At 42.4% G+C, this 24,478-nt stretch overlaps 2 protein-coding genes across 3 annotated transcripts in view; one reads left to right on the forward strand and one right to left on the reverse strand.

Annotated features, from left to right (window-relative positions):
• The window catches only part of LOC128411079 (calpain-2 catalytic subunit), a 268,506-nt gene that overhangs the window by 170,349 nt on the left and 73,679 nt on the right, over positions 1 to 24,478 (reverse strand). The gene's annotated exons all lie outside the window — the stretch shown is intronic.
• The window catches only part of TP53BP2 (tumor protein p53 binding protein 2), a 47,790-nt gene continuing 39,413 nt past the window's right edge, over positions 16,102 to 24,478 (forward strand). Inside the window, exon 1 of one of the 2 annotated variants that reach the window (XM_053383062.1) lies at positions 16,102 to 16,415. Coding sequence is in view for 1 of the 2 variants with exons in the window: in XM_053383063.1 (XP_053239038.1) it covers positions 16,389 to 16,415 (27 nt within the window). In the remaining variant the exon portion in view is untranslated. The remainder of the gene's footprint in view (positions 16,416 to 24,478) is intronic. The other variant, XM_053383063.1, reaches the window with a different exon arrangement.

Genomic DNA, 24,478 nt, shown 5'->3' on the forward strand with positions numbered 1-24,478 from the left:
GGAAAAAAGCACTGGGCAGCTGCCCCCCTTCAAATAAATAAATAAAAATGCTTAACTCACTGAGGTTCTGCCCCCCTCCCCAAACATAAAGCCTGGCTACACCTGTGTGGGTGAGGGCTTGATTTGGCACACAGAGCCTCTGCTCACTTGGAAACGGGGGCTGTGAACTGGCCCCACTGAGAAAATAGGTTGCCTGTGAGGTGATAGGAACCTATGTGGCAGTGTATCTGCAGTAGCCCATTCACACATGCAAGCCATCCTGTAATGTACACCAAGTGATGGATGTGCATGTGTGGCCTTAGTACCACCCTGCCACTAGAGGGGAGGGGAGGCAAACCTGGAGGCTTCAGGCCAGCCCTGGGGGTTTGGCAACCCTAGTAAAGAGAGAAGCTGGGGCAGCTTCCTCAAACTTAAAAGAGTTTGACTTCTGAACTGGGGGGGGGGGGTGAAGGGAAGGACATGGTGGGCACCATGTTGGCAAAGCCAGATGGAGACAATATTGAGCTAGGTATTGCAACAACCTGATAGGGTGCAAGGAAATGTTATGTGCTCCTGGCATAAGGCCTCAAATTTAACTCCTCAGCATAGGACTGGGAGCTGAAAGGAATATCAGACTATACTGTAAATATGTGGGGCAGAGAAATATGTGAGTCAGCATGGATTTCTGAAAAATAAGTCATGTCAGACTAACCTGATCTCGTTTTTTGACAGAATTACAAGCCTGGTAGATGAAGGGAACGCAGTGGATGTAGCCTACCTTGATTTCAGCAAGGCATTTGACAAGGTGCCCCATGATATTCTTGTAAAGAGGCTGGTAAAATGCGGTCTTGACTATGCTACCACTCAGTGGATTTGTAACTGGCTGACTGACCGAACCCAAAGGGTGCTCATCAATGGTTCCTCTTCATCCTGGAGAAGAGTGACTAGTGGGGTGCCACAGGGTTCTGTCTTGGGCCCGGTCTTATTCAACATCTTTATCAATGACTTGGATGATGGACTCAAGGGCATCCTGATCAAATTTGCAGATGACACCAAACTGGGAGGGGTGGGTAACACCCCAGAGGACAGGATCACACTTCAAAATGACCTTGACAGACTAGAGAACTGGGCCAAAACAAACAAGATGAATTTTAACAGGGAGAAATGTAAAGTATTGCACTTGGGGGGAAAAATGAGAGGCACAAATACAAGATGGGTGACACCTGGCTTGAGAGCAGTACATGTGAAAAGGATCTAGGGGTCTTGGTTGACCACAAACTTGACATGAGCCAACAGTGTGACGCGGCAGCTAAGAAAGCCAATGCAATTCTGGGCTGCATCAATAGGAGTATAGCATCTAGATCAAGGGAAGTAATAGTGCCACTGTATTCTGCTCTGGTCAGACCTCACCTGGAGTACTGTGTCCAGTTCTGGGCACCACAGTTCAAGAAGGACACTGACAAACTGGAACGTGTCGAGAGGAGGGCAACCAAAATGGTCAAAGGCCTGGAAACGATGCCTTATGAGGAACGGCTAAGGGAGCTGGGCATGTTTAGCCTGGAGAAGAGGAGGTTAAGGGGTGATATGATAGCCATGTTCAAATATATAAAAGGATGTCACATAGAGGAGGGAGAAAGGTTGTTTTCTGCTGCTCCAGAGAAGCGGACACGGAGCAATGGATCCAAACTACAAGAAAGAAGATTCCACCTAAACATTAGGAAGAACTTCCTGACAGTAAGAGCTGTTCGACAGTGGAATTTGCTGCCAAGGAGTGTGGTGGAGTCTCTTTCTTTGGAGGTCTTTAAGCAGGGGCTTGACAACCATATGTCAGGAGTGCTCTGATGGTGTTTCCTGCTTGGCAGGGGGTTGGACTCGATGGCCCTTGTGGTCTCTTCCAACTCTATGATTCTATGAGAGAGGAAGGAGGGGAATGGAGGAAAGCACCTCTCCCCCTCCCACAAGGTTTTCTCTTGAGTGGGGGGTGGGGTGAGGCAAGATTCAAACCCAGGTCTTTGTGACTCATCATGGCTCACATGCTGAGCCCCCACATTGCATTATTATTATTATTATTATTATTATTATTAGCCGCCCTTCATCCAAAGATCACAGAGCGGTTTATAATATGAAAACACAAAAATGCATGCCATAACAACAAACAAAAACAATACCCCCTCCCCACAGTATTACAGTTGGACCAAGAGCTAAACAAGCTCAGGTTGAGAGATAGCTCAGACTGTATAGCATGAGACTTTTAATCTCAGGGTTGTGGGTTTGAGCCCCATATTGGGTGAGATTCCTGTATTGCAGAGGGTTAAACTAGATGACCCTTGTGGTTCCTTTCCTACAAATCTATGATTCCTGCTCCTCTGCTGCCCAATGCCTACTGCCATGCATTTTGGGCTCTTGTACCCACAGAGTTGCACTAGCAGAGTACAATTATAATACTTAGCTGGTATGGCCTGGTGCTGGTATATCTTTGGAACTTGTTACCACAGGGGTATTTATTTATTTTTAGGTGTCTTTATTCTAAAGACTTTTTAAATTTCCACCCAAGCTTTCCTTGATCTGTAAGATTGGACCCTGTTTTTATTCATTTTAATCCCCTGAAATCCTGTTTTGGTTGGTTTTAACATGCTTTTATACTACTGTTTTACTGGTTTTGTGTTGTATTTCTGTTTTAATTACATTGTTGGCTTTTTATATTGTATACTCTAGAGATTTTTTAAAAAAATATTAAGTGGTTTATAAATTGTTTTAAATAAAATACATGAATAAAAGTTCACATTGATTATTCCTGAAGGAAACACCTTTCTAGACCCAGCAAACATATTTCAATTAAAAGAGAACTTTTCACATCCTATAATAATAATAATAATAATAATAATAATAATAATAATAATAATTTATTATTTATACCCCGCCCATCTGGCTGAGTTTCCCCAGCCACTCTGGGCGGCTCCCAATCAGTGTTAAAAACAGTACAGCGTTACATATTAAAAACTTCCCTGAACAGGGCTGCCTTAAGATGTCTTCTGAATGTCAGGTAATTATTTATCTCTTTGACATCTGATGGGAGGGCGTTCCACAGGGCGGGCGCCACTACCGAGAAGGCCCTCTGTCTGGTTCCCTGTAGCCTCACTTCTCGCAATGAGGGAACCGCCAGAAGGCCCTCGGCGCTGGATCTCAGTGTCCGGGCTGAACGATGGGGGTGGAGACGCTCAGGTATACAGGACCGAGGCCGTTTAGGGCTTTAAAGGTCAGCACCAACACTTTGAATCGTGCTCGGAAATCGTGCTCTTAGGATCCTAGAGATCCTAAGAAGTTTATGTGGGACAGAAAGTGTTTCAGTGACAGAACTGGAGGTTGTTTTTACAGCCATATAGGTGTAATAGGCACAGGTGCCCTGAGAGCAAAACTCGGCCAACCTAAGTAGATAGGATGGAGTCAACCCTGATTTCCCTTCTGTGTCCCCAGCTTCTCCTCAACCTCATTCTGCCTCCTTCATGACTCCCAACCTTGACATGAAAGAGATTCCTCTCCTCTTCCTATGCATACTTACTTGGGAGTAAGCTCTACTGAATACAGTGACATTCCTGAGTCAACATGCCCCCAGAATGCTCCATGAAATCACAAACTGACTGAGTCTCAGTATGTAAGATGGACCAAGAATGAAAGTTGGACTTCAATTTTATTCCCACTTAACTGCATCAAACTTACCTTCTGATGTTATAAGTATAAGATTGCTCCACGGAAAACCATGTGCAGGGCAAGCCTAAGGATAGTTACTCAGAATTAAGCTTCAATTAGCTTTCTCCTAAATAAGCATTCGTAGGATTGCTAGCTGCATTAGCCCCACAAAAGACTTGAAGACTAAAGCGGATTCAATACAATTATGTGCCAGTTCAGATGACTTGTGGCTCAAGACCCATGTGAAAAACAACAACAGTGTTTGTACCGGCTGTTTATGAATAAATAGGCGGCAATGAATAAACAGGAATAAATAGGTGGCAATTCTAGTGAGGGGGAAAAAACAGGATGCTCTATTTGTATGCGCTGCTGAATAAATGAATAAAGAGGTGGCATTGAAAACCACCTATTAGTGGTTTAGGATGTTCCTACTCTTGAGAGGCTGTCTCTTCTGTTGCAATGCCTTCATAGTTGCATAACACTTTAGGCTCACACTCCCTTTTGCTAGGGTGGCGGTGCAGTAAACAGGTTCTTCCTGGGAATTCAAGCATCCAGCTAGCATATGTGGTGCTCAGAGAGGTGATGGATGATTTGACGACTGGTGCGTGATGCAACTTGGCAAAAGAGCTTCTGTACTCCAGATTACTAACAATGGACAGCGTGCATCCTGCCGAGATGACAGATAGTATGCTGGTGAGTATCTTAGGGGAGACCTGTTTAAGTAACCAACTCTGTCTAAGTATACCTGGTTTTGGTCTTATGCTCTTAGACAATAACATAAATCGAATCTTTATTATCTTTTATAATATACTCAAAGTTTAATCAATAAGCCAAATATATGACATTATGCTGTGAGGCCTACATCACATACTTGAAACATCTGGGAGTTTCCTAGCATGGCAAATACAGTATACTTAATCTTTTTGCTTTTCCTTCTTTGCACTTCTCTTTAAAAATTTACCACAGGCCAGAACAAAGAAAGCTAAAAGTCAGACCTTTGTTGTATCTAGCTCAGTATTGCTGACACTGGCTGAAAAGCCCTAAAACAGGGCTGAAAAGTTTGTATCTGTGACAAATGGGTTGTACCTTCCTGCCATTTCAAGGTAGGACAGGTTGCAGGACACTTTGTTACTTACTGCAAGGTAGCATTGTCAGCATCTGTGCATTTTTAACTCTTTGCTAGAGTTTTTGTCACTGCATCTTAGATTAAATCGACACTCCCCCCCCCCATTGGTGACATATTGAGCCAGACCCAAATAAAGAAGCAGGAGCCTAGGAAATGACAAATTAGTTATCTTCTTCTCTCCTATACAGCTATAGGGAAAATACTTCCAGACAGAGCTGCATTAGGCAAAGGTTAGCAATGTGGTACCCATGGGTGAAAGGGAAGCCATGAGAGATTCCTCTGCTGCTCATTAAACCTTTGAGTGCCCCCCCACTGCCAACTTGGTCATGAGGTGATGAGAGCGTTTACCTTTTTCTCTTTGGAAAGTACCTGTATGTAGAGGTTAAGGAGGAAGTTGGGACGTTTCCCCCTTCTTTTTCAGCTTTATGTGCTTTTCAAGACTCGGGTTAATTGAGAAAGCAAAATGGTTCTCTCTCTCTCTCTCTCTCTCTCTCTCTCTCGGGGGCAGGGGGCACTGATCCAAGAGAAAGGTGAGACAGTTGGCCAAACGGGTAGCGCCCTGAGCAATCAAAAATCCAAGTGTACTCAGGGGCCTAAAAACTTTGGCAATCCTTACCTTTGTTATAAGAATTTAAGGTCTCAAAGATATAAATTAAATGTTCATAAATTTACAAGGCAAACACATAAGTATATAAACCACGCGTCTGAAATAGTACAGGAGAGCAATCCTGAAACCATTTTGACTCTCCCAAATTTACCTTAAATGTTTCTCTGCAAGGAGGAAGAAAATGGGAAAGCCTCTCCATTGTCTTTTGCTTACCTGTCTTTAGGGCATATTTGTGTATGAACCTGTGACCTGGATTCAGGAATTAAGGTATTTCCCATCACAAAAGAATGGTCAGGCTGCCCAAGTAAAGCAATGTGACCATTGTCAGGTATCCCGGGAGGCAGGATTTCTGTTGTAGACCGCCTCCTTCTGTGATGTACGTATGATGTTTTTGGGGGTGGTCTTGAGCTACAGCGTGGGCAATTTCAAAAGTCTATGTAAGTGCTTGCACACCATTGTTCTGGGTTCCTCCTCCCTCCTGCATGTGGTGAGTGAGGATCCTGTTGCAACAGTTTAATAAAGATCAGGCTTACTAGCTGTTTTGCTTCTCAATATTCTCTGGTTGGCCTCTGTTATTTTCTCCTACCGATAGGGAACCCACTTAAGGACTCTATATGGGCTCTTGGATACCCCATAAGGGAAAATGATTTTTCTACATCACCCTAGACATTCTATATTGCATAAAGAATCAGGTTGCCTTTGAGAATATGCAGAGTGCTTCCCCACCTCCAGGAACCCATGTTAAGCAGATCTCATGCCAAGTTAGCCACATGTAGTTAAGAAAATATGGCAAGTCCGCCATGTGTTCGCAATATAACAATAATAAATTGCTAAGAACAGCTCAAATTATCTCCTACTACTTTTAAATACTTATAACTCTCTAATGTACAGGCATCAAATACTAAACAATAAAAGGCAAAGACGTCTGACAGATATTATATTACTGTCAGCCAGAAAGAGATTTTGGGAGGATCCACTGCTTAGCATCATAATTAGCTAGACAGCTAAGCTACCTGTTAATTTTGTGGCAATGTCTTCTTAGACTCGGGAAGTCACTGGAAATAATGGGCTAACCCACTAATTAAACATAGGATGTTAATGGTTGCTCACAATGCCCAAAATTGCCACAACACAATTGCATGAAGTATGTTAACATGTGACTTGCATGTTTGTTACATGTTCACCATCTTTACAGTGCTTAAACATCATCAAGTAGTAGTTTTGTGTTCCCAAATGTTTTGAAAGGCACACTTGACCTGTGGTTCTCTGGGAAAGCTGTTGTCCAACAACTACAGATATATAAACACACATATTGACTGTGCAGACTCTTCTTGAGAAAAAGCGGTCACTTCCAGGTGACCTGTTTATTGAGCACTCATCCTGATTTGTTTGTGGGGAGACTATATGACATTGCAGCATTACAGCAAGCAATAATTCTCTCACTCTGATCAGTGCAATTTCCCATCACTTTCCTTATCGCAAAAACTCCACAAGAGTGCTATATCAACCTTAATTGTGCAATCTTAATTTGCTGATTGAATCCCACCCAAAAATAATGATAGTTTGGAAGCTCCCAATAAATAAATAGGAGTAATCTGACCCATCCTTCAGGAAGGAGGAGGATGGGAAAATGTTTTGAGACTCAGCTGTTGTTCAGATTAACATTACCACAGAATATGTCTCGATAGCTATGGGACTGCTTACAGCATCAAAAAGACTCTCCTTTCTGAACCAGCTTTAAGTATTATTTAATTTTTATTTAATCAAAGGTTTTTACAGAACTTTATTAGTGCTTTTCCACACCAGAGTTTACTGTTTGGACTACTCCGATTAAATGGGAATGCAAAGGATGTTACCCTTAAACAACACAAATCCTGATGCTTTCCTCTTGTAAATTTGAGTCTACCTGATTTGGGAGTAATCTGATACACTGGGGGAAATATGCAGCAAAGTAAAGTGTGGAAATATAGGCTATTTAGACTTTTAAAATATCTCCTAAGCTACTTCCAAAGTTCCTCACACATTTGTGTGGTAAGTTAAAAAGAGACCACGCGTTTGGTAAGTTAAAAATGGTTTACTAACAAACTCTTCAAAGGTCAGATTCAAGTGTTTTTCCGTACAGCAGCAAGAAAAGATAGGCAGTATGACTTAGGTTCCAAAAATGATTGTCCTAAATCATTTGTATATAAACACAAAGAAAGCTTGCATAAGCCACATAGTCTAAGCTTGGAGCATCCAGTTTACTTGTAGGGGTCTCATGGTGGAATTAAAGAACAAAGGCCTGAAAATCCTTTTTCCCAAGGTGAGGAGGAAGGCCTTGCTAAGCCTGGCAGGACATCTTACTCTATGATCTTAACCACTTCATGCATTAATTAGAGTTAAGTATATTGGTTATATGTGACTAGATATCTTCATATAATCCTTCATATTATTTGGGGCCGGATTTTTAGGTCAGTCAGTGATAATAGCTTTTAAATAGGCCAGAGTGGTAGCATCTCCTATACTGTACATTGCGTATAGATTTCAAATAATACATATGCAATAATGTTTTAATATTGTACTGGGGACAGGGCAAACACCAGCCTGCAAACTGAATTAACACAATCAGAATGGAGAACTCAAACTCAATTCTTACAGAGTTGGCTTCAGAATTGAGGGGGTTTATGGACAAAGTGCTCTCTAGGGAGCCCCTTCTCTACCAGAAGGTGTACTTGGCAGCAATGGGTGACAGCAGCAAAGTATTCTTCTAGCAACAGCACTATGTGACTGGGTCTAATAACTATTTCAATTTTCCACAATGCTCTCACAGTCGTGTTGTTACAGGGCATTGTGGGAAATTTAAATGGCAGGTGGTCTGAGTCACTTGGCACTTCTTGCAGCACTAGACCAAGAAAAGGGCCCAGGGAAAAATCAACAGGGGCCCTGACAGGGCCCTGGGGCCTTGGCAGCCGCCCAAGAATGCCAGATGCTGGTGCCTGCTCTAAAATCCCATCTGAATGATGTTTGTGCATGATGTCATCCCTACATATGAAAACAATTATTAGGTAAACATTTATAATAATAGTAATTAGAACCAGCTAAATTACATCAAGGGTGTGTGTGTGGTGCTAAACAGGAAAGGTCTAGAGTGTGAGAAAAGACGACCAACCCACTTCTGATAAGGAGGACGCATGATCCAATCTCCTAGTATTTTGTTTAAATTGAAAAAGGCACAGGGGCACGGGCACTGAATTGGATCAGAGCAGTGGTACTGGGGAATGGGATACTTAACTCCTCCTGATCTATTTGCAGGTGGGGCGAAAGGCAGGAGAGATAGGATTGCCATATTTCAAAAAGTGAAAATATGGACAAAAAAAAGTTGTTGAGCTTTTTGGGGAGAGGGCAAAGCCCTAGGAGAGATTAAAAAAAAACAATATTCAGCAGCACTCATTAACTCTCGCTGCTTTCAATGGAGGGCAGCATGAGAGCTCAGCTATTCCTCTAAAATAAAATTGTCTTAAAATTGGGTGATCATGCCTTGTGTCATTGAGCAATTAATTGCTCAGCCCCTTTGGCGCATTTATGCTGATGAAATAATCAGCTTCTAATCTGTGTACAGGACATTGCGATTAGCTCTGGGCAAGCCGTAGCCTGATTGACTAGAACACTCTTTACATTCTAGGCTGTATTGTCCAGGATTTTGCTAGGAAATCAGGGAAGCTGGGACTCCTTTACTGCATTGTTCTGCTCCTATAATGGCCTTGATCCTTGCTTCATTCTTTCTACCCAGCATAGGAGACAACTCCTAGGGTCAAGGGGGCTTGGGCCCTCCCACAAAATATTTGAGGGGGCTGCCCCCCCAGTTGATGGGCATTGCCATTCAAATGGTGTGTGCGCACCATGTCATGTGACCATATCATATGGGGCCGGGCTTACCTGAGCCCCCCCTATTTTATTAAAGCTGGCACCCCAGTTTTCTCCCGGCCCCATTTAATGCAAATCAAGGGAAAGAGCAATTAAGCTGTAATGTGACTTTCAGACACCTGTTAACCTTGATAGCTTTCATTCTAAGACGCTTCAGCACTAACCATACACATGCAATTTGACATGAGGAGATAATCATACACTATTCCACTCACTATTAACCAACTTTCCTTCATCTTTCTTCCCCAACTCAAAAGGCTACTTTTGATTTTTAAAGTCCTAAATAGCCTGGAACAACAATATTCAATCACCTTCTTGCATTTGAGTATACCTGGATGCCTAGATCATCTTCAGAATCTTTTTAAGTGTTGCTGTGGAATAACAAGTGTGTGAGAGAAGCAGGCATATAGGATAGGATCTTATCTCTTGCCTGATGCCTTTCTCATATGAGGTGATTTTACTGGGGCTACTTGGCTGCAAAATATTGATGCTGTTGATCTTACTTATTTTTGATGACTTGTCTATCAGGAATCTGTTCCTTTTATCTGTTGGCTGTTTTATGTATTTTAAAAAAAATTTTTTTATTATGCCTGGTGTTTTAACTTCAAGTCGCTCTGTGGATTCATGGTGAATGGAAAGGCAGGCTACAAATATTTTTAATTAACAAACCAAACATCCTCTTCTCACTAAAAGACGCTAACAAAGCAACAAGTGTCCTCAGTGTTGTATTGATCCTCCGTGCAGGAAACTTCAGAAATGCACTTGAAGTATCCGTACAAACCACTAGGGAGCATTTGTGGTTTTGTGAAGCTTGAGGAAGAGGAATGTGGATTGTTGTGCCTGTAACATTTAATTTACATCACAGGCAAATGCAGCAAGCTGGAGACCAAAGGATGAAGCAGGGGCTTTGCAGATGGAAACAGCAAGGAACCCTGTGGCACTGTATACTAACAGATTTATTGTGGCATAAGCTTTGGTTACACTCAGCTAACAGAACAGAATGCTCCAGAATTTTAGAGCTATTTAGCTGGATGGGACTTACTCCCAAATAAGTGTGTATAATTATTACAGCCCAACTGATGTTAATGCAATTATAGCTTGCTGAGTTTCAAGTATATGTGGGGCTTGTGAACTTTGCAGAATGTAAGTGCAGATTGAACACGCACATATATGTGCTCTCTCTTACAAATCAAATGACAAAGTTTTGAAGGACATTAAATAGTAACCATTTGACTATAGCATTTGATGACTGCTCTGCAGCAACAAACTACAGAACTTTCAAAAACTTTCAATACGTTTTTAGAGATACTATAGGATACTTAATTTCAACTAAGCTGCCCTGTGAAATGTTCCTATTCTAAATTAAGACAGGTAAACAGTTTCAGAAATGTTTGTTACAGACTAAAAATTACATGGTTGTTCACCTTGACGGAGAAGTCAATGCTGCTTTCAAAACGTTTTATTTGATTATTGTTGTTATTAAAAAAAAAGGTTGCAATTTTAAAGTACAAGAAAATTTGAGTGTTGTTTATGTAACACAAATGAAAGAGTTAATTGTAGTGTTTTGACTGTTCCAGGCGTTGCTAAGATACGCTCTTGGGGTTTAGCCAATGAAAAGCACCACTGATGACATAATGGTGTTGCTTCATGTTTCCGCTGTCTTGCCAAGTCAAAAATTGCTGGAGATTTGACAGGCTACAGTTCTCTGGGAAGCTCAGTTTTCATTGCTGTTGCAATTGCTGAGAGCTATTGCTTTTAAAACTTCCGTTCTTTCCAAACCTCCTCTTGTCTTCTCTGGAAATATAACCTTCCTTGATAATGCAGCAAATTCTAGTCACCTTTCAAGCAGCTGTGGTCATCTGATTGCTTTTCTATGTGACCAGAATAGTTTTCAGCTGGTGAAGAGCTATATGGAAATTTATTCTTCTAGTTAGGAACTGAGAACGGACCATGCATTCAGGTATATTGCATAAATAGATAAAATTAAAAATCATGCAGCATTGAGAATATTGTGCTACAATTGCTGCAACAGCCAGAAAAATCAAGTGGTTTGCCAAAACCCTCAGCATTTTTCAAGTGGCCCATGGGGGGGGGGGGAATGGTTGGGAAATCACGGGCAACAGTTCTCCAGGATTTCAGACAGGAGCCTTTCCTGGTCATACCTGAGATGCTGGGGCCTTTTGCCTGCAAATCAGTTGCTCTGCCACTGAAGTACGGGCCTTTTCCTCTTCATTCTGCCATTACCCCTAGGCAGAAATAATTCCTACAACCATAACAGGCACACATAACATTTGACTGCTCATGTTGTGTTATATTTCTTGGAAGAAGAAGAAGAAGAAGAAGAAGAAGAAGAGTTTGGATTTGATATCCCGCCTTTCACTCCCTTTTAAGGAGTCTCAAAGCGGCTAACATTCTCCTTTCCCTTCCTCCCCCACAACAAATACCGTACTCTGTGAGGTGAGTGGGGCTGAGAGACTTCAAAGAAGTGTGACTGGCCCAAGGTCACCCAGCAGCTGCAAATGGAGGAGCGGAGACGCGAACCCGGTTTCCCAGATTACGAGACTACCGCTCTTAACCACTACACTACACTGGAAAGGGCTCCTGTATGTCTTCTTCCTCTTCTGAAAATGCTCTAAGCACTGCTATTTTTCTAGAAAAAGAGGTGCCATAACTTACCACGAACACCTCCCTCGTTCTCTTAGAATAGCAATGGCTCCCAGCTGAGAGGTACCGGAACGGAGTTCCGGTGAGTTCCTGCTGAAAAAACCCTTAGACCCTGGCTCTAAGACTTAAGCCATAAATCCAGCACCATGTTGTGATGGTGGTCATAGTCAATAAAGCTTTTTGAACTGGATAATTGAGGCTGGCTTGCTCACATGTGAATGGCGGGTTTGAACCAAATCAAACTCTCACATGTTTATCTCCTCATTCTGACACTTGCACCCGTCCCATTGCAAGGTGCATGCTGTTAGGAACATGAAGATTCATCTCTGTGTGAAGTAATGTACAAGTAGGTACTCACTGTTCTAATAAGATACATTTGCACATCATACTAAGCTGGGATTGGTTTCTACCTGCCTGTTCCTGTTACCGTATTCTCAATAAAGCCTGCACAGTACTTGCTTCCTTGTTTCAGGGCATGTTTTTGAGCAGTACAGAGAAGAAAAGCCTGAGTCTGATCATAGCTGGAAACCAGAATTTGTTGTAAACATTACGAAAGTTATTTTTTAGGGGAAATTTTGATTTAGGGTGAAAGGGATTTAAAAATAATAATAATAATATGACTGCATAGCTTCTACAAAAAGAGCAGACTTACTTTTCTCAGGCTTTCTAATTCTGCATTCAAAATATGAATTCTTCTCAAATTGTGTAACTATATTTTGGTAATAGATGGCAGCCCTACTTATCTCCTCCCCCCCCCCATTGGCATTCTGAATTTCAGGTTTATTCACACTTTGGGACCTTGTTTTAAATCTGTGCCATCTGGTTCTTTGCCAGTCTGGATTATATGCCGCCCCAATTTAGTCTGCAAATGGAAAATGTTCAAAAAAAGATTGCTGATATGGTAAATTAGCATTTGTGTGCATGATAAAAGCTCTTGGATAACTGTTATCATGCCTCACCTATACTGTACTGCACTTCCTTCCTTCCTTCCTACACACACACACTCACTCACTCACTCCCAAGCATGGCTTGTATGGTTACTCTCAACACTGCAGCTCTCCACTTTTCAAAATCATTATCTGAGAGAAACTCGAGAAACTAGGTGAAAAGAGACTGAGGTACAGGCTAAGAGATATTCTGATGCCAAGAAATCCACCAGAGGCATTTTTTTTCTTTCCCCATCTCTGACTGCTTTTTGCCTTTGCTATTCATGTGGTTTTTTGTTTTTTAATTAAGCTCCCAATGCAGTCATGACAGTGGTGAAAGCAAACAGGAACAGACAGGCATGCAAAACATTATGGGAGGCTGGAAAAAATAACCCATATTTATCACTAAATTTAAGAGTACTATCTAAGACATTATGAGAGTTCCAGTAGAAGATGCTATCTGCATTTACATCCCTGTAAACTATTCTCCCTGTCTACTCAACACAACTGCAACACTTCAGCTTATTCCCTGAGGGCTCTTTATGGCACCTCTTGAAGAGTGCTGCTAAATAACCATATCATCGATAAATTGTACAACAACTGGTTACACTAATGTTTAAATAAGGTATTAACATTATTAGCTGTTTGAACAACTGCATCACACATCTCACTTCAAATTGTGTGCATTGACTGTGCTGTTGTAGCAGATGTGTCCAGAACGTTGCCCAGTCCTGTTACGTTGGATGAGCTTCAGTTAGTAAGGCTTGAGGATGGGGACAAGGTTTGACCACCTGTGCTCTTGCCCCTTGCTCATGGCTGATAAAAAACTTGCAGGGAGGGGATAGGTGGCTGGGTCTGGATAGGTGATTTGATGCCTCCCTTGTAAGGGGTCATGGTGGTCCCTGCTTGCTTGAATGAGACAGTGATAAGACCACTCCTTAAGAAACCCTTTGCCAACAGAGCAGATAGCCCCAAATGGCTAGTGAAGCAACTCCATGCTACAGGGGCATGCCAGACAAAGTCAAATATCACAAACATTAAAATGCAAACAGAAAAACTGAGCCATTCCCTAGTCTTAACTGGTAGAACTAAGTTCCCAGGTAAGTGGTTATAGGGTTGCATACCTCCAGTTACCTGGGTATAAGCCCCACTGAGCATAATGGGACTTACTTCAGTGTAGATAGTGCTTTTGTGTGTGTGATGGTGGTCACTGGTGTGGAATACTGTCACCCTTATTTTGCTGCTCATGAGATCCATTTAGTGCTGGCATCTATGGCACTTTTACCAAGATGCAAGTACTGGTACCTCATTTTTAACAACAAAAAAGCACTGAGAAAAAGAGAATAATACACATCAAACAATCAACCCAAACACATGTTTATTGAGGGGGAAAAGAAAGACACAAAAGTTGTAGAAAGCAGCCATGTAAGTTCTGATACATGAAACTAAATAAATAAAAGGGGGGGGAGGACTGTGACAATATTTACAGAGCATTTTGCTTAAGCATACAATATAGGCTTTTAGCTCAACAGTGCCCAACCCTTCATTTTGATATAGGTGGGATGGTACATTTGTGTCAACATTTCTCAGTCAAACATTACAAGTGCGAGAATAATTGTGATTATTACATAATCCTGGTGTTACAATGCAAAGGTCACTGTCCTAGGATTTTTACAGTCTCTTCCAGTACCACCCTGTTAATGTTGACTGAAAAGTGAGTCCCATTTAATTCAGTGGGACATATTTCTAAATAAGTATGTATAATAGGATTCTAGTCAATTGCATCTTTGTTCATAGTTTCTTAGGAGACGGAGTAGACTGTGATGTATGTTTACAGACTTTAAAAGTCCACCTGCCCGTTACATATTACATTGTATACAATGAATATATTGTTTTTGAATGCAAGGAATGTGTGCCATAAGAACATAAGAAGAGCCTGTTGGATCAGGCTAATGGCCTACCCAGTCCAGCATCTTGTTCCCAGAGTGGTCAACCAGACACCTGTGAGAAACCAGCAAGCAGGATTCAAGCACAAGAGTGCTCTCCCCTCTTGTGGTTTCCCTCAGCTGTTATTCAGAAGCATTACTGACTCCAACTGGGTAGGCAGAGCACAGCCATCCTGGCTCGCAACCATCGATAGCCCTCCTGTCTATGCTTTGTCCGATTCCCATTTAAAGCCATCTAGGTAGACATCACTGCCTCCTGTGGGAGCGAGTTCCATAGACAAACAAAAACCTATATCCTAGCTCACTTTAGTATAAAAATGGTCTACTCCAGTGGTTCCCAATGAGCCAAGTACTGCAGTGCAGACCCCCTGATTTCAAAAGCCAAGTCATGGACCCCCAACTTTGCAAAATGTTGATATCTCTGTGGTAGTTTTGGTTATGCAAATAGAGTCACACCACCATACCCTCCAACATGCCCCAGAGCAAAACTGGGATGTGCATCTTCTGGGCCATGCTCCTATGCGAGAGCACTGCACCCAAAAATGCGATTATTATTTTTTTTTGCACCACTGTTTTGGGGCGCTTTGTTCTCACGTGAGAGCATGGCCCCTCCAAAACAGAATGTCCCCAATAGTTGACGGGTATGTGCCGCAGTGCCATGGACCCCCTGGGGCCTGTGGACCACCAACTGCGAACCACTGTTCCGACTCAAATTATACCTGAAAGTGGGGGAGGAGCGCAGAATTACACAAATAAAGCGCAAACAACCCGAAGCAAAACAAGGGGAGGGGCCGAAAATGCACAATTTGCCTTCCGGGGACCACCACCCGTTCACGTGAAATCGGATCTGCGCGACCCACGCGCGCACGAATGCCCTAATAATGTGAGCGCACAGCCACAACTTGTGGTTGGCGAGATGCTTTGGGCGGAATTCTCCCTTAGCATTTTGCAGCGCGTTTTTTGGCTCGGAAGAAGTTCCGAGCGCGTGAAGGGAATCTTGCTGCTGCAATTTCTCAAGAGGCAGCAGACCCCTTCTCAGCGAGTTCCCCCTAGGAAAAGGCGGCGGGATGTGCTGCCGCTTCCCCCAGAATGGCGGGAACTTCTCCTCTTGACCCCGGGCGCCAATTCCCCTCATCCTCGCTCGCGTCTGGGGCAGGCGGGAGGCGGTGACGGCGGCGCGCGGAGCTCTCGGCTTCTCGGGAGCCCAGCCTGCTTAGGGGGTGGGACTCGGGCGGGGCCGGGGCTCGCTTGCTCCTCCCTGCCGGGCCGGCGGGGGATAGTTTCGGAGCGGGCTCGAGGGCGGCGGCCGCTTGGTCCGAGGGGAGGCTGGAGTGGGGCTCCGGGGAGACCAAGCTCGGGGCGCGGGTCTAAAGGAGGCGCAGGCCCGGCGAGTTGCGGACCCGGAGGGAGCTCGCTGGTGGGCGCGGGCCGGGCTGCCTCTCGCAACAGGTCCCTAGGCAAACAAGGGCAGGCCGCTCCGCCTCCCCAGGCCCCAGCCATTGGTCTCCTCCTCGGTCCCCGAGGGGGAGGAAGCGGCACCCGTCGCCTCAATGCGGTTCGGGGCCAAAATGATGCCGGTAAGTGCGCGAGCTTGCAAGAGAAGGGGCGCAGGGCGGGGAGAGACTTTGCTCCGGTGGGGCGAGGTCGCTAGATCCCGGGGGGGGGGTCGGGCTGGTGGTGCCTTGGCCTCTGCCTGCGTCTGGACCTGGTCTTTCTCTGGTGCAACGCAGGCGGAGATTGCTGCCGCCGCCGCTGCTTCCCGGTCCAACTTCCAATGGAGGAAAAGTTGGGAAACGCGGCTTAGGATGGGGAATATTAAAAAGTTACACGCGGCGGCGGGATCTTTAGTGCTTCGTCCTCCCCCCCCCCATCCAAACTGGGTATGTGGCGGGGAGGGAGGGAGGGAAGGATCTGGCCAGCTGCTCTCGAGGGATCGATCTAAGATGGGGCAGCTTAGTCCGGACTCGGGGGAGACGCGGGAGGATCAGCAAATGGAGCTGCTGTTCCTGCTCCTCGCGGCGAAACGCGTCGAGAAAATGGAGAGCTGCCCTCCCAGTGTCTTAGTGGAGCGGTGGGGAGAGAGAGGGAGAGAGAGAGAGAGAGAGAGAGAGAAAGAAAGAAAGAAGCTCATGCGCTACACTTTTTTCTCCCCCTCTGGTCTGCCAAATTTGTGTAACGTTTCCCCTTCCAGAAACCCTGACCAGTTTCGATTGCTTCCTTATTAGAAAGACGCAGACTTAACTAATTCCCAGTAGTTCCTGCTTCTCCCTGTGGTCAGTTCAAGTCCAAGGAAATGGAGGATTATAAGCACAAGTTGTGCAGGTAAAAGGGCTATTAGGTTAATAGTTCAAAAGCACTACAGACGGTTGGTTGTATGTATGTATGTATGTACCACGTTCGAGGTGTGTTTGGTAGGAAACCCCGATTTATTGAATGGGAGAAAGCAGGAACCAAAAAAAGTCTGCCTATTTAAAGTAGGTTAGTTATTTCAGGGATGTAATTAAATCAAAAGTCTTTCTGCTCTCCAGTATAACAAGAACTAAGCCACTATTTCAATCAGAAGCTTCTTCATTCTTTTTGTAGAAATTGTGCATCAATAAAGTCAGATGGTTTATTAATTTCTCAGGTAAATCCCATCATACATTCAAAAATGATACTTTCTCAAGGGTTGCTTATGTTTCTTTTACCGGTTTTATATTTCTTATAAAATAAAATGACTAATTCAAAAAACATTTCAGAATATTGGGAAGATGACAGTTCCTAAGAATCATTTAGGACTACTTTGTGCTTTATGACATTGTATATGAAAAATGCTGTTGGTGGAGAAATACATGAAACCTGAGTATCATGTACTTTGGTAATTGTACGTACATAGATAAGGATACATACAGGTCCACAATCCATAGGTACAAAGCAAATCACATTCATGTAAGATTTTGTGAGTAACACTGAAGTGCTTTCTGCATTAAAAAAAATCTTAATGTGTCATGTGTCTGATGCCTCTTAAGGCACAACTGAGGTAGGAGAAAATAATAGCACTGCATAGCCTTGTGCACAGCTCAAAAAAGCAAGAATTTAGTTGCCATGTGTTGTGTTAGCTGGCCACTTTGAAATTATGTTAGAGCTGTGGAAGTAGGGTTGGATAATTCTGCAGCAGATGGAAAGTGCGCACACATATGTATCTCCCATGTTTTCTCTCGGTATTTGTCAAAGAATATATTTTATGTAAACCACTTACAGGTTTTGATGATTAAGCTGTATATAAATCCTGTTAATCATTTCAAAGCAACAATGCTTTGTTTATTTATCAACTGTTCATAGATAATCACTATTGTTTCATTACACAAGGCATGTGTTAGTTGTAAATATGAAGTTTTCTGTGGGGGAGGGAATTGAATTTTTGTAGCACTCATCTAGGTTTGTTGCTGGGAAGATAAACTTTTCCATTCCTGTCTTGAATATTCTGAGGAAAGTGACACAACTGGTGACCACTGGCTAATGTCTAAGGCCTGCCTCATTTTGAGAATGTTTTGTGTGTGTCGGTGGGTTAAGAGGTAGCTCCTATTGATTTTTAAAACATTGGCAGTTGTAAGTATCAGCAAAGTTATTGCTGACCCTGCAGCATTACCTGAAATTCTGTGGACAAGGGATCACCCCCCTTGTCATTCCTTCTAGAGTTTAGACCCTATTTTAATAATCTGGCAAAGTCCTTGTTCCTTGAAGATCACTGGGTTGCTTTCAATATCCCATGTGCAGTGTCAGGAAGATTTTTTTTTCCAAATTGCTGCAATTAACTAACATAGCAATTGGGAAAAATCATGGAACTTGCCTAGGAGCACCTTTACTAACTAACCTCTTATTTCTAATAGAACTTGTCCCCAGTAATTTAATATATTAGCCTATATAAACACTCTCCTGTTCACACAACCAGAATAAATGAAGACAGGTGCAAGTGTAGATTTTCCCATTTTCAGTTATTGGCCTAGTTCACATGTTATGCAAGCCAGCGTTAATAGTTTATCATGAATGAAGAAATGATTCCTTCTTTGCTTCTCCTGTAGCAGGAATAACAAACCACAAATCCTGGCTTACATTTGAATTAGAGATTCCTTTGTTTCACTAACATATTGATCGGTAAGCCAATAACAAACCTTGACATCCCATTTTGGTCTGTTTAGAGCAAAACAAACCATGAACCCTGGTTCAGACTGTAACACTAAGCCAGGAATCATGATGTGTTGCTCCTGCTCGCTGTAGGGGAAGAACAAAGTGGGTGACATCTACATGTTCATAATAAGCCAGCTACAGTGACTTGCAAATGCTGCAAATGTTATTTATAGAGTAACAGTTCTAATCCCTTTTATTAATTGGTGAGAATGGAGGTAAAGAGGTAATGACAAGAAGTATGTTACTTCTTAGGTATCATTGGAGGGATCTCTAGACATATAATATTTTGCTTTTGTTTTGTTCTTACTGTGATTTCTTTTTTGTTAGTTGGTACAGTTCCCATAAGTGTAGCGACTATAACTGCTTTGATGGCCCGATGAGGTTTCCCTCAACCCGTTGCATTTATATCGTTATGAGTTTGTGGGTGCCAGACCATTGCAATCCCTGGACCCCACAAGTGTCATAATTTAATTAAGGCTTGAGAAGTGCTAGACACTTCTAATCCCTGGACCAACAAGTGTTAAAAGCTAATTAAACCAGCCTAAGCTATGTTGAGGTGATTGCTCGGGGTGATAGGCCATAAAGAGAACAGAGGATCAGAGGACTCTGTGCCAGATGGCAAAGGGCTGGGGTTGCTCCCCCAGCAAATGAAGCCAGAGTTTAGAGTAGAGAGTTAGATGGGAGCTAGAAGAAGATGATGATGATTTTGGATTTGATATCCCGCCTTTCACTCCCCTTAAGGAGTCTCAAAGAACACTGTGAGGTGGAGTGAGGCTGAGAGACTTCAGAGAGAAGTGTGACTAGCCCAAGGTCACCCAGCAGCTGCCTGTGGAGGAGCGGGGAAGTGAACCTGGTTCACCAGATTACGAGTCCATCGCCCTTAACCACAACACCACGCTGGCTAGGAGATAGAGTGAGCAAACAGCAGGCAGAGCCTGATGCCTGATGTTTGTCTGAATCCAAGGCTGATCCTGTTGGGAGAAGCAAGACCCTTTTGGGTTGTTAATGCTGGGAACCCTAGGTAAAGCGCTTGGAACCCCTGGAATCTTGCACTGCTCAGCAATTTGGGATGGTGTGCAACAATATTTATATCCCAGTTTTCCTCCCAGCAGCTCAGAGAGGTTTGTGTGGTTTTCGTCCTCTTGAGGTAGATTCCCGAGAGAGTTCCTGGCTCTGGTCATTGTGACTAAGCAGAAATTTGGTCTTGGTTTGCATGGGGAAAACCACACTGGTTTTCTTTTATACAGTTTTGTTGATTTCCAGTATATGACAACAGTTATAAAAAATAAAATCATAACAAAATGTACCCCCCTTCTTCATCCAGGATGGATCAGTCTAGTTAAGTTTTCCAAAGTCCAGTCTATGATTTGGGTGGTTGTCATTCTTCAGGGTGATCAGTAAAGTATTTTATAAAAGGATGCCATATTTCAACAAAATCGTCTACATCATTTGCATTATTCAATGCATGTAATCTCTTTACTATTTTTTTCCTGATATATAAATTGACCATACATTCTGTTTCTAATGAGAAACGCACAGGTGTCCCAATCCTTTCCAATTTTGCCCCGTAATCAGAATGCTGTTACTAAAAGCAAAGTAATTAGTTATTTATTTATTACAAAGGTTTGGATGGTCCTTATTTAAAAATGGTTAACAATCCCAAACTTGGGGTACATTCCACATGTTGACCTGTAACTTAGCTTGTTTCTGTAAAAAGCCTCTGCCAGAAGGGTTTTATATGCTCACCCACCCACCACATGTGAAATGTTGTACCTATACCATTGCAGTCTTTTCAGCACAAGTGGTGAGATGATTTTATTAATATAGCTACACTTCAGAAATTGCTTTTTTTGTAGAAATCGATTTTCAAATAATTTCACTGATCCTTTTAAATGATTCTTATCTCCTTGCTACTTCTCGGTAAGGAAACTTAGTTAATCTGTTACAATTATCTCTGCATCCTTCTGTTTTGTAGAGGGGAAGGCTGATACTGTGTTAAACTAACTAGTGGTCAGCAAAGGACAGGCAGTAGAAATTAAGCAGTCCTGCTCCAAGAAGTGATATTGTAAATCCTTTCTCAGGGTTTGACGTACTGCCTTTAGTGATGAGAGTTAAAACTTACCGTTCCGTATACTTTAGATATGTGGGAGTGTGACTGCTGCACAGCAAGTAGTGAGGGGCTAAAATGCTTTTTTAGAAGCATAGCATCTAGTTGCATAATAAGTTTTCCTTTATCTACTTTTATGGAATCACTCATGTTACATTTAAGCATAGGCAGATTATAACATTGACGCGTACAATTGCAACATCTGCAGGTAAGTGTATATTAAAGGGAGCTGCATGTTACAAAGTCATAGGCATATATGGCACATGGGAAGCTGCCCTACAGACCTTTGGTCCAACTAGCTCACTATTATCTACATGGAGTGACAGCAGTTCTCTAGGGTTTCAAACCTGGGCTTATCTGAGCTGTACTGGAGATGATGGGGAATGAACCCTCAAAGTGGATGCTCTACCTCTGAACTATGGCCCTTCTCCATGTGCTGTGGTGGCAAATGATTTTTTTTTTTAAAAAATGGCCATGTGTCCACTTGAAATGCTAATTGGATACCATGCACACTGCTTGAAAGTCCTTACTTGGCTCTTCCCCTTTGGGCCACACGGCATCGCAAGCAGAAAAACATAATTTTGACTTCTTGTATCATAAACAAATCATGAGCCCAGGTTTGAATGACAGCCCAAAGTTTATTGTTTGCTGTTCACAGTGTGACCAGGAGGGGCAGTGGAGCCTGTTGTGGACTTCTCAACATGTACCAGCATGCTCATGTTCACCTTAAACTACTGTAAACATAAGCTATATTTTTAACTCGGGGGTAGGAAACCATTTTTTCATGGTGGGTCAGATCAAAAAGTGGTCAAGGTTGCACACCGATCAGTCATCTGGTGTCTATGATGTCAGGTGTATCAAATCACACCTGAAAACAGAGTACCTTTGGTGATAGCTTTAAACAGGGTCACATGTAAGGCAGGACTGCAAAGGAACAATTGGGATTACATGGCTTCAGACTTTTCCTTTCCAACTGCAGTTTGTGTTTGATGCTATTTAATTTTGGTGCCAAATGCAAGCCCTGCTGCTTTCAGCAAGAACTTGATCCACTCAGGTACTCTCATTGGTCTTTTAGTGGCAGCTGTGGAGAGTAGGGGTGAGAGGGAAAGCTCAATTGGATGTTTGGACTTCTGTGTAATGGTTGATGCAAGACATTGTTTGTTACTACTTTCTGCAGATTGGATTATTGATAATCTGACCACATGTCAAATTTGGGCCAGTTGCTTAGGGGAGATAATGTGTTGGTCTTTTGGCCAGATCCAGTTCCCTACTCTTTCTTGTGTTTGAAATTAGAAATAAATGGGATTTGCTTCTAAGTAAATGGCCACCGAAGGGCACTTTTATTTGTTTCTGAATGGTGGACCCCTGACCCAACATGGTGCTTGAAAAATGGCTATTTAAATTGTGGGGAATCTAAAGCTGTGTTTTGTATACTCAAAACTAATAATACAAAAATAACCCTACTGGGCTAGCACAAGCCTTTGCCTGTGTCTAGAATAGCTCTTTGGGGATCCTGCCAGTATATTTACAATTTAAGTGCCAAAATCTTATTTATGGTCATAGTAGCAGATGGGAAACCTAGGAGGAACAGAACTGTTTTGACATCAATGCTGGCAGTAGAGCATAGATTTGGTCCCCATATTGTAGTGTAAAAATATTTTTATGCTGTCATAAATTTAATTAATGATAGTAAAAGTGGCACTAATATATATATATAGAGAGAGAGAGAGAGAGTGCGAGCGCGCGTGCGCGCGCGAGAAATTAGATTCTGGATTACATCCTAAATGCACATTTTTCTGTTGTATAAATCCCAAACTGCTGAAATTGTGAAGGTGGTGGTTCCTAGGGTATGTTGCTTCTCAGCATGCTTTGAAGCAAAGGCTGGGAAAACTGGAAAATAAGTGTACAATACAATCCTATGCAGGTATAGGATTGCAGCCTTATGTATGAACGGTTTCTTCCTCCACCTGTTTCTTTTCTCCTTTTTGAGGAATCACTGTGTAATATTTCATAGGGTTCTGATTGCTTCTGAGTACTGCATTTGTATCACTAGATACAGGTTTCCTGTACTGTGTTAATGCACTGTATGTGTAAGGTTGCTAGCTAAGTAGCTATCTAGCATCTAATTTCATATTGTTCTTTTTTGCTGTGTAGGTGCAAAACTAAATGCTACTGTTGTCTTGAATCTGTGCTTTAAGGCATGAGTTCTGGAGCTGTCAGCTTTTCATTGAGTCAAAGTGTCTGTTGTGTTGAACAGACTTCGGTTTTTAATAAATTGCTCTTAGTTTTGGTTTTTTGGTTTCCTGCTTACTCTAGAGCATTCCCCTATCTACTTGCCTCTCTTGAGAAGTCTGCATGGGAGTGGGTGACCTTAAAAAAAATAAATTTGTAGTATGTTCTTGTAGAAAGATCAGGTGATATTAATGTTGCCTCTAGGTCAGTATGGGCCTACTGACCAGATGGTGCATTATAGGGTTCTTTGGTCTAGTCTAGTGTAACAGGGCTCGTATGTTCTTAATGCCACTTGCTTCAGAATTTTTATGTTGAGTATTCTAGGAAAGGCATGACCTTGAAGTGTTTTAAAAGCTGTGAGTGGACACTATTTTCTGATTGAAAAATAGCAGGAAATAGATTTGCAGATTCTTTTAATTGGATACCTTAAACTGAGTAGATGCCAAATTCAGAAGCAGGCTTTATAGGTACAGGTTTCCTCTCCTCCTTTCTGAATAAGGCCACAACATGGATATATATACAAAAGGCAATACAATACAAAGGCATTGCAATAGTGGATATTTCATTTTCATTCCTTTTCTGAATGACCTTTAGCATGGAAGTTTCCGCATTAAGTTTAATTAAGTACATTTAATTGATGTTTTTTATTGAGCTAGCTATCATTTGTTTGCCCCTCTGAGCTTCTTTGGGAGGAAGGTTGGGTTATAAGTTAAATTAATAATTTTTAAAAATGCCAATATTTTATTTTAAAAATTGTAAAGTCACCTTTGAGCAGACCTTCCAGTGTGTCAGACAAAATAACCATAAAAAATTAAATTAAAATCCCAGATAACAGTAAGGTGGCAGATAAAAGCAACCTTAAAAGCAACATTTAAAGCACAATAGCTTTCCTGGCAAGTGACTGCCAGTACAGTACAGACTCTCATCAGTAGAGCTGAATTCTCTCCCCCCCCTAATGTGCAGCACTCATGGAGCCTCATTTTTACATGGGTACATGCTATTCAAGTGACTGCTATTATGTTGTTTTGTCTGTGAAATTGCTACTGCAGAGTGTGGAGTTTGCAGCAGGGTATAACTGTGTAGTTATGATACCCCATGGGTTCACAATTCTTTATTTAAATTTCCTACCTGGCA

The sequence above is a fragment of the Podarcis raffonei genome, chromosome 3 (genome assembly GCF_027172205.1).
Source record: "Podarcis raffonei isolate rPodRaf1 chromosome 3, rPodRaf1.pri, whole genome shotgun sequence".
NCBI classification, from domain to species: Eukaryota; Metazoa; Chordata; class Lepidosauria; order Squamata; family Lacertidae; genus Podarcis; species Podarcis raffonei.